Raw genomic sequence first — 10,894 nt, 5'->3', positions numbered from 1 at the left:
AAAAATTTTTATTTAGTCTTTATCAATTTTTTTATATTAATTTCTTCATTGTAATAATAAAATATTTTTTATAATCCTCAGAATGACAACTCTATTAGATAATTTGATGTAACTAATAAAAATTTACCTTTGTGATTTGATTACAAAAGAATTAAATAATTTGTGGTGCTTCAAAATAAATCAAACAATTTTTTTATCCCTAAACCCTCCCCAACAATTATAATTTTTCGTCACTTATTGAATGATTTTTTCATACTTTACGATGAGACTAAAAGGAAATATGAAAGCCACAATTAATTAATTCTGATATCTTGTAAGTGTGCTTGTAAAAATAGAGAGAGAAAATAATTAAATTTATTAGCCATGAAAAAAATTTATTATGGATCATCAAAAATACATTTTATTTTTATAGAGACTTATAAAAAAATTTATAATTAAGGACCAAATTAATACTTTTTCAAATTTTATAAGAAACCAAAACATATTTTATCCTTTAACAATTATATCTATCACTTATTTTTTTCTTCTCTACTTATTATTATTATTTTTTATCTTTTTTTTATAGGCAAATTAATATTAATTGTTACCTCAGTGGCAATTAAAAAAAAAGGCTATGAAGCCCTCCCTGCAGTCACTCGGATACTCATGTTGACAGCTGGTTTCATCAGTTTAGCATTTATTTTATCAGTGTTGATGATGCATTGAAGCTCAGGAATCTATTAAAATCCAGATAAAACAGCTAGAAATGCCTAGGAATTTTTAAACTTGCGTTTGCTTAACAAAGCATGTCATGATAAACCATTTTAAGTCCTCTTAAAAAATATCACCCTTATAATCTTTTCTCCAAACACAGTGCATATCAAATGAAGAATTGGCCAAGATTTTGGTCAAATCACTCAAATGGTCGCTCATATGAAATTAGACGTAGTCATGTTTTCCAATGTTGAAAGGATAGGGGTGAAGGAGACCACCCTTTGGGTTTGGTAATAATAAAACTCAACGAACGACGATGGCGTGGTTTTCGATTATCGCCCCTACAATTAGTTACAAATCAACCAGCCATTTTATGCTCTTCACAGAAACTATTTTCTAAATTCTAACATATGCTTGCAATATATTGTAATGCCTTTATACAAGCCTGCCGTATAAATCCAATTAACCCACTAACCGAACTGGACTAACCAGTTTTTTTTTTTCAGTTCAGTTTTCGTTACAAAATTAAAAATAATTTGGTAACCCAAAAAATAATTAAAAATTTGATTAAGTTTTTGTGAACCATGTTTCTGCATCAACATGGTTCAACCGAACCCATCCATGCCGATTGCCGAGTCCTAATTACTGTGGATTTTGTTGTCTCTGCTGGGAGAAATTGGGGTGATTCTGTTGTGTGTTTTGAAGTGTCACCATCCCAGGCTGTAGATTCTGAGCATTTTATGCCATGCTACCAAATGCTTGTGAACCATGTTGCTGCTGCAGTTGCTGTATCGGGTATCATACCACCAGGATTGCCACCTCCCATGTTAAACACTGCAAGGTAAAACCCCATTGTGATGATTCAGTAATAAGTCACACACATATAGAAGATGGAATAAATGACACTCCAGGCTGCATCACAACCCTTTCAAGAAGGACAGACTAAACAGACAAGGATCCACAACTAACAAATGAAAAGATAAAGATATTCAGGATAAAGTTCATACTCTGATCACTCGACATTTGGGAAGGATGACTTCGCTGAGGGTTGTTTCCAGATAATCCCAATTGAGGAAATAATAAATGTATAGTAAGTTTGAATATGTTATCCGCGTGATTTAAACCAAAAGCAAGTGGAGACAACTATTCATTCTATACAGATAATGAACCAAATGCAAGATAGAAATTATTTTGTTCAAGTAAATGGCCAACTTAAAGTGAGTCACAACTCACAGGGTAGACCAGCTGGCCCTTAAAGAAAGATGTCATAATGAAAATCATGCCATAAAATTTCAACAAAATATAAGACAATAAAAGTTTCCAAAATTAAAATACCAATTTCTCAATTTTGCAAATCAGAATGGCCCCTAAAAGTGCCTATCAGTTTCTATTATAGTTGCAACGATGTACTGATAGATTTGAATCATCAGGAGGAAAGTATAACGTCAATGGAGTGAGTCAAACAAAAAAGTGACTGAACTTTACTAGGACTAAATAGAGGAGTTCAAAAACATGACCAGAACACCATAGATAGATCAGTCACCATAAATTCTTTTGACTGCTTTCTTGTTTCATTCAAATCTGACAAAATTTATACCTCTACAAAACCAACGAGACATATCGGGATTACCCAATAGACTGAGAACATCAATGACAAAGCTGCATCCGTGGGAGAAGAGACTGCGAAGGTAATGTGCCAGAAATGTTTGGAATCTGAGGTTAAGAAGCAAAAATCATCATAGAAGTAATTGTTGAAGGAAAGCACATTAACAGCAAGGGGAGCACAAAGAAACACAGCAACAACACATCATCACATATCAAGAAAAATAATCTTTTCAAACGGCAAGACAATGTAAATCACATCCCAAATTACATAAATCACATCCAGGAATATATTGTTATATTTGATCTCAAAAGAACTATATGTTCAGAAAGCTCCATTTCAATTGAAATGCTATTTTTTATGGTTGTGTAAGGCCAAAAATCTGCACCATCAAATGTAATTCCCTTTTCAACAAAACTTCTTGGTCACAACAAATAACATTACTAATTAATTTAATATTTATTAATAATAAAACAACAAAAAACACATATTACAAACCTCTTGTAAAAAGAATTAAATTATAGATAACAAATTATAACTATTAAAAGTTAAAAATAATATTAACCCAATGATCATCATCTATCAAGTGAAATTAATATCTTTATCTTTATTTTTATATTAATAAATAAAAGCAAAGAAGTGTTGGAGAAAAATTTTATACATTTGAGCGGAAGTCTTTTTTTTTTATCATTTTTTTAGTTCATAAAATTATATAAATATAAGTGAAACACAATTACATATATTCCCGTTTCTTTGTTGCTATGGGAGTATGGGTGTGGAAAGCTTGGGACTGTTGTGAACCTTTGGTTATCATTCATTAATGTGCAAACAAGTGTATAAATGGACTATAACGAGCAGGGGGTGTTTTTTATATTGTTTTCGTAACTCTGTATTTGGATGGGTACATCTAGTGCCTTTCACTTATATATTTTGCCGTTAAAAAAAGGGTGGGCTAAGAACAAATGAGAAAGAAAAGAAACATCGAACACAAAGAAAAGTAACAAAACCCAAAAAGGTCCTGGAAGCTGCAGATGACATAGTAAGAAAATTAGAAAAACTGAAGGTGAGGGGTAAGTAATATAGGGCCAAGAAAATGCAACTTACCTGGCTTGGGCTTCTAGAGATGTTGCGACTTGCGAGGGGTGCTTTTGGGACAAAAAAGTTGCGTATTGGGAGCCAGATTAACTTTCACATAATTGATATTTTTTTTTATCAGTAACAGCAACAGTCGAACTCATGTATTTTGGGAGATTTATATAACAAAATCTTTTACCCATAATTATTTTATATTCTTAGAAGATTAGCCTATTTGATCAATTACGAAAAAATAAAATAAAAATCACAATTTAAAGATTCTGGCATTAATTGTATATATTAATATATTAATATTAATATTTAGTGATAGATATTTGTTGACAGATCTATTACTATTTACTGACAAATTACATATTGTTCATACTTTTAAAAAAATCTTATATTATATGTTAGGAGCAGAAGTGAGGGGAAGAAAACTACACTACTTGATTTCGAGGACCAAGACCTGCTTACAAACTAATTTTCTAAATTCTTCTCTTTCTGTCTTATTCATTGATTCTTAGAGCTCTTATACACAATTTCATGTCTACATTTCCACTACAATAACCATTACAATAACCGCTATAATAACCACTACAATAACCGCTACTAGAATGATAACTACCCCTATGACAGGTTTCCATGGCAGAGCATCTTCTTCCTAACAGGTCGGACCAATTGTTAGGAGCAGAGAGGAGGGGAAGAACACTACTTGGTTTCGAGGACCAAGACCTCTTTACAAACTAATTTTCTAAATTCTTCTCTTTCTGCCTTATTCATTGATTCTTAAAGCTTTTATACACAATTTCATGTCTACATTTTCACTACAATAATCATTACAATAACCGCTATAATAACCACTACAATAACCGCACCCCACTACAATAACCGCTACTAGAATGATAACTACCCCTATGACAGGTTTCCATGGCAAGCATCTTCTTCCTAACATTATATATTTTGATGACTAAATTCAAAATTTAAAAAGTAAACAAATATTTTCATTCAAATTAATTTTTATTAGATGATGAATTGAATTGAATTTACGTTAAATTAAGAATCTCATACTCAAGTGTCATAAAACACAATATTTTTTTTATCAGTTTAAGATTTTTTTTAATCAGTAAACACAATATTTATTGAATATTATTTTAAAATTTCAAATTTATAATGTGAAGTTGTAAATGAATGCCCTTCGAAAAATTTAAGACAAATATTATAGAAACAAATATTATCATTCCAATTAATAATATGTACTTAAATAATTACAAATAAAATTAGCAATAAGTAAATCAACGTCAAATATACGATTGTTTCAATTTTATATTTGATTAAAATTAGAAATAAGCCAACTAATATCAATTCTATAATTTTTTCAAGACTCAAATATGTTTTTCATTCATGTAAATTAATATTTTTTAATTTTTATTTTCTGTAAGTTTTTATTTTATTTTATTTTAATTTTAAGTATAGCTTATAGGCTCTCTTGTCCGCATACACATCAATAAAGTGGTGTTGTTGAACGTCAAGATTGCCGCATTGTTGAGAGCACCGACTAAATTATAAACTTGGACCTAAATCATCTGATTGTCAAGTGAACCCAAAAATCTTACAACGTGATTTTAATTTCCAGTAATTTGTTTTATTACATGGATCTAGATTAGATACGACATTTTTCATCTTCGGTGTATATACACGTACTTGTCAAAGGTCATCAGAAGATAAACAACTCATCGGAGTTAAGCTAGTGAAAATTGAAAAAATGGTTATTGTAAGTTAATATGTGATTGTCCATGTATTTATTTCTTAATTGTTTGGTTAACATAACTAGTACATGGTGTAGTGATTTTACGACTAATATGGAATTGTCCATTTTATCTTCTTACAGAAAGCGATACGTGTTTGAAATAAAATCTTTTGTCCTTTTTTCATCGTCCAATTCAAGACACGTTTAACATCAGATTTACGATTTTGTCATTAATTATTCTGTTCAGCGTTAGGGTCTACCTGATTTATTTTTTTGTTTTTATTTAAAATCCACTTTTAAGAAGTTTACATGCTCAATTCCATTTGTTTTCCAAGCTGGAACCAGAAAATCGGTTCAAGGCTTAGACTTCTCACTTTTCTAATCGTTGAGAAAATAACCACTTATGATTTATCCCCCGCCACGTCATTTGATTACATTATTATTAATTCGGTGATCTTTCTTTTTTTTTTTGCTGAGTGAAATTTAATTGCGGTGATCTAAAATCACCCACTTTCATTTTCATGCAATTTCTACCATTTGTTTTGTCTTTTAAACTCACATTAATAGTTTATAATGCGCAACATGTTAGACAATCACCAAACATATGCATGTGCTGTGGGATTAGCGAGTGCAAGCACAGTAGCAACAAAGATTATTTACAGAGTTGCAATTACAGGTACCACAATGACATAACAATAATGTATCACTCTGCAATATTGTATTTCGCCGTACCGTTTCTACTTTGTACAAAAAGAATTACATAGATCAAACAAATGCACATCACTTGCCACAGTAAGAAGTAACGCTGCAAAGTAATCATTTTACCATATCCTTAGATATGAGGTATCGAAAAGTAAAGTTGTGTGGAATCCATTCTATGCACTTCCGGGATTTTGCAAGCCGACATTTCTTAACATTCTTTCTCAGGTATTCGGGTAGAGATTCTAGGATCATATCCATGACACCAATGGGGCACAAACCTGAGTCCTTGCTGAATGACTCAACAAGCTTTGGTAAGAGTATTTTTTGGTCCTTGCGTACGCCTAAGTTAGCTCGAATGTATTCGTCCTTTGCAACTTCTAGCTCTTGAAACACCCTCTTTGGTGTATATACACGTACCTGTCAAGGGTCATGTAAACAAATTAGTAGAGTTAAGCAAGTGAAAATTGAAAAATGATTATCGTACCTTAATCTGTTTGTCCATATATTTATTTCTTAATCCCCTGTGGACAACTTGTTTGATTAACATAACTAGTATATGGTGTTGTGTTTTACAACTAACATGAAATGGTCCATTTTATCTTCTTATAGAAAGCAAGGCATGTTTGAAATAAAATCTTTTGTCCTTTTTTTCACGCCTTTTCCACCCAAAAATAGTCTAATTAACGAGGGAAGTTATTGGCAATTAAGAAAGAGATCATTTTTCACTTGATTGTCAGATTTTAAATGGGGGATAACAAGAGGGGAGCATGAGGTGTGAAACCTGTGAGAACAGTTCACTTGTCAAAGTACATTCCATGTTAATTGTTAAACTCAGTTAAAAGTAATTTTCTTCCATGGATAGTAACACCTCCAAGGCAAGCATTACACATGGCACTGTCAAATGGTTGTGCAAGTGACACCTCCAAGGCATGGAAACAACTTTTGCAAGTGATTTAATTTCCATGCTATCCAAATGGTTGTGCTTGACTACTAGCCAATGTATAAGGAATTGCCCAAACAAATATAAATTATTCATATAATCAAGCTTTGCGAAAATGAGTAACGAAATTGCACGCCAATGAGAATTGAGGGAATACCGCAGGATCAGAATGGTTTCCTGAACAGAGTGCAAAGTGTGAAAGAGGTTCAGCTTGCTCCAGTGCATAGGCTTGTCGTATATCTCCAGCTTTGAATTTTGACCTTTGAGAAAATAACAAGCGCAGCCACTACAAGAGGAAGCAAGTTTAAAGAAGCAACCATGTAAATCACCAATGTCTAGAATGAAAAAAACAACAAATGCTTTGCATGAAAAAAGGTATATTTGAATGGCACTTCAAATGTATTTTTCTGTTTTTTTAAGGGAAGTAATTGGGAACATAGGATTCACCTGTCCCGGGCGAGACATCCGGCACTTTAGTATAGTATTCTGTATTGTGTCTGCACTAATTGTATGACCCCCAACATTATATGCAGCCTGCATGAACCAAGCAAATATGGTTAAGAGTTTCATTCTTTAATTAATGACTTTATACTACTATTCTCTCAATGTTTACCTTCAATAGAAGAAAGACTCTTTTCACATTGTTTTGTGGAATCCCATAAGCCAAAAATGCCTATTAGAAACAAAAGAACAAATTATAACCCAACTAATCAAATGGGAATGGGAAAGTATTATACAGAAGCATATTCTTGATAGTAAAATAATAAATTACATGCATCACTAAAGCATTGTGTATGTTGATCCAAAAAGCTATCTTCTCCTCGTGTTTCAACCTGCCGGGGTCTACTTCTTCTAATCGACAAATAAGTGACCTAAAACAACATAAAAGGACAAGCTCATTAAAACTCCACATAGAACCAAAGAATTAATTCAACTCTACTATCTCAAACAAATATAAGTATATAGCAGCCTCACCTGAAATTCTGGAGCAGCTTCTCAGTATCAGCCGACTTCTGACTCTCTCTATAAAGCCATGATACTTCAACCATGGTGCTATATGGCCCACTGAACTCCTTAAGTCCTTCCACGTGGAAAGGATTATCTAAGCGCACTTCAAAAGAGGAATTATTCCTGAACCTTGGACTCCACATTTCACCTTGATCTCCAATGGAAAAGGCACTTGCCGAGGACAAGGATGAACTTGGAGATGAAAGTCCTGGTTGTGCCATAGGAGGGTCTGCAAGCTTGCAATATATAGCTGATATGCATTTGACCATATCCTCAGAAAGTTTATTAGGTGTCACTGGAACATGATCAGATATTCGTGTACCAAGATGTTCGGCGAGACTGATTATGTTTGATGAGGAGCTTTGAGCATACTGCATACAATCATGTACTCAGTCAAAATCCAATGAATGTCCATAGTATTTTATGATTGTTATGCAGCAACTCAATGCATAAGCTAATTTTAAGTTGAAAGAAACTTATTTCATTTTATATTCTTATTTTTTTCTCTTATAAGTGTTTATTGAAAAGTTTATCCAAATAAGACCTAGATAATTACCTCTAACATGGACAACGGCTGGGAATGACAGGCACGCAGAGATTTAGCTAAAGAATCTGCTGGAGGAGATTCTCTTGTAAATGCTGGACAATGGGATAAAGAGGAATGACAACGGTAAACTCCAGAATCTAAATGCTTTTCTTCTAGCAGATATCTACTCTGTTCTTTCCTAAAAGTCTCAGGCTCATATCTGTCATACTCCTTTCTCAAAGTCTCAAGCTTATTATGCTCATTAGATTGTACTGTAGAACATTCTCTCTTGGTTAAGACCTCAGGCATAGAAAAATTGATGAATCGTGCGCTATGTGTTGTTAGAGGGAACTTTACACTTTCCTCCTTAGAAGTCGGAGATACAGAAGATAATTGTTGATCAAAAGCTTTACGGTACAAGGAGAGAAGGTGTTGCTCCAAATACACAACTTCCAACTCTAACACTGCAATTTCCCTAATTAATTCTGTGGCCGGCTGGAATACAAAAAGTAACAATTTTTTTTAAGACTAACAGAAATGTATAACAGTGTATAATCATGTATAGGCTGCACAAAAATCTTCTGATCCAAGACACATATATGACACTGTTTTTTCATATGCATATTTATTGGCCTGAAGTTTATTGAACTTGTTGCTACCTTGGGTATCATCATCTCATTTGAATTAACGAGAGATGAAGATCTGAATCCAAGTGCCTTTTCTAACGTGGATCTGACCTGAAATTGGTCTTGTAATCTTCTCTCAAGCTGTAGAATCTGTCACAGGGTAGTTTAACAATAAATAAATAACTATTATGAACGAAATATACATAGTAATTTGGCAGAAGTATGATGAGTCACTATGCAAAGCAGAAGCATGATTAAAAGAATATGGTCCAAGTCACACTCGCGGGGTGCATAAACTCAATAATAGATGTAATGTACCGAAAAAGAAAAAGAAAACAACCAAAAAGGACATGAATAAACGGGCCACAGTGCAATTAATATGATTGCAGCAAAATATGTAGCAAAAGAATTATGATGGTTGATGAGCAGAAGTTCTGGTATTGTACCTCTTGCTTCGGAGTACTGTGGACTTCATTTGTAGGGGTTCGGTTTTTCCTAGCTTTATCACATTCCGTGAGGTATCCCATGTCCTGGAACCAAATCAAACCCAAACTTAGGCATAAAAGTTAATGAATTTTGTTGTGCGTGGGGGACTACAGGGAATAAAATCAAAATAGTCATCAATGTCCCAACAGTGTGGATGTGATTAATGAAATCAAGCATACACTGTTGGCCAAAAACCAATTCTCTGTTTGTCCATCTTACATTAAACTTTTGGAAATATAGTTAGTTGCTATTAAATTTTGGGCCACCATTGACATCATTCATGATAAAGATTTGTCTGAAAAGTCAAAAGAAAAATGATGAAATTTCTTTTCAGCATCATACAAGCCTCTTCATGCCTAACTCCTAAGAATGTACTTTATCCACATGTAGTGTCTTCAATTTCTAAGTTTATTAAAAAAAAGAAGGAAGAAGTGATTTGAGTATACCACCTTAATTCGACCTGAGGCCTGAATGCGATTATCTGGTTTATCCTCCTCAATTCTTTTCTTATCAGGAAAACTGCCATGTAAAACACAGCAAAGATAAGAAAAACAAGTCCTCTTGTATGGTTCCAAATCTGGATACTATAGATATACATGATTACGAATAACCAAAGAAGCCCTGTTTAAGCATGACCCTGTTGGATAAGTTTTTCCACAAACACTTACAGAAGAAAAAATGAAATAAGTTTCTCCCATAAACTAAAAATAGTTTTATACATAAGTTAAAAATCTGTTTTTTCTAGAGAAGCTAAGCATGAGAAAGAGATAGAAACCTCTTTGAACGTTTGTGCCTTGGAGTAAATTTCAGTCTCAGCATTCTATTTTCTCCTACGGCTTCAACCGCCATACCTGAAAGCCACCCAAATCAGAGTTGTTGACACAGTAAAGCAGATACAATTGACAATTCACAGAAACAACAACTGCAACTGTGGAAAAACCAAGCAACAATACCATGAAGCTTCCTACCTTGGAACTTCACAAGTCAGAACTCAGATGAAGCACACTTGAGAAATGATCCAAAAGCAATAGTCTAGACTCCAGAGTCCAAATACTTCACATCACATCACATGTCCCTTTGCATTTCAGCAGAGTAGAGCTTCCTTCCTGGAAGTTACCACAAAGTGATCATTGGCTGTTAAGTGTCTATGACATGAGCATGAATGTGGAGAAGATTAGTCTTCTCTATCAAGACACTCCTGCTAGTGCTAAGCCACTACTGGCCTTTGTAAAGGATGACCTTTTTGCATTTGCATGAAAAGGAGTTGTTGGAGTGTGCTTTAACTCAAGAAGAAAGTCTTTATAGAATAACTTTGACACTGGTGAACGAGGGGAAAATGTCAAAGCATCAAAAAGTGGAGAAATCTCACTCTTAAAATCTCTTGAGATCCAAGGTGTGACCAACGAGAAGAAGAAAATAAATAGTGGCTGGAGTACTGTCAACTATGAAGTCCTGAGTGGAAATTATATATATGAATAGATATAAGATT

General features: G+C 33.5%; 1 protein-coding gene across 1 annotated transcript; it reads right to left on the bottom strand.

Moving 5' to 3' along the window:
* Positions 1 to 5,702: 5,702 nt before the first annotated feature.
* Positions 5,703 to 10,855, bottom strand: LOC114421191. The gene is made up of 12 exons (XM_028387028.1): positions 10,374 to 10,855; positions 10,181 to 10,256; positions 9,855 to 9,924; positions 9,366 to 9,449; positions 8,953 to 9,069; positions 8,324 to 8,788; positions 7,735 to 8,138; positions 7,532 to 7,631; positions 7,373 to 7,432; positions 7,207 to 7,293; positions 6,917 to 7,045; positions 5,703 to 6,236 (listed from the first exon to the last, which is right to left on the bottom strand). The coding sequence occupies exons 2-12, from the start codon at positions 10,252 to 10,254 to the stop codon at positions 5,934 to 5,936; spliced, it is 1,893 nt and encodes a 630-aa protein (XP_028242829.1). The 5' UTR covers positions 10,255 to 10,256; positions 10,374 to 10,855; the 3' UTR covers positions 5,703 to 5,933.
* Between the last annotated feature and the right edge of the window lie 39 nt (positions 10,856 to 10,894).

This window comes from Glycine soja, chromosome 1 (genome assembly GCF_004193775.1).
Source record: "Glycine soja cultivar W05 chromosome 1, ASM419377v2, whole genome shotgun sequence".
Taxonomy (NCBI): Eukaryota; Viridiplantae; Streptophyta; class Magnoliopsida; order Fabales; family Fabaceae; genus Glycine; species Glycine soja.
This window is presented reverse-complemented; position numbering and strand designations above follow the sequence as displayed.

Coding starts and splice junctions, on each gene's coding strand:
- LOC114421191 (XM_028387028.1), bottom strand. CDS start 10,254: ATGGCGGTTGAAGCCGTAGGAGAAAATAGAATGCTGAGACTGAAATTT. Junction 9,450..9,854: donor AGGCCTCAGGTCGAATTAAG/GTGGTATACTCA, acceptor ATTTGGTTCCAG/GACATGGGATACCTCACGGA. Junction 7,433..7,531: donor ACAATGCTTTAGTGATGCAT/GTAATTTATTAT, acceptor TGTTTCTAATAG/GCATTTTTGGCTTATGGGAT.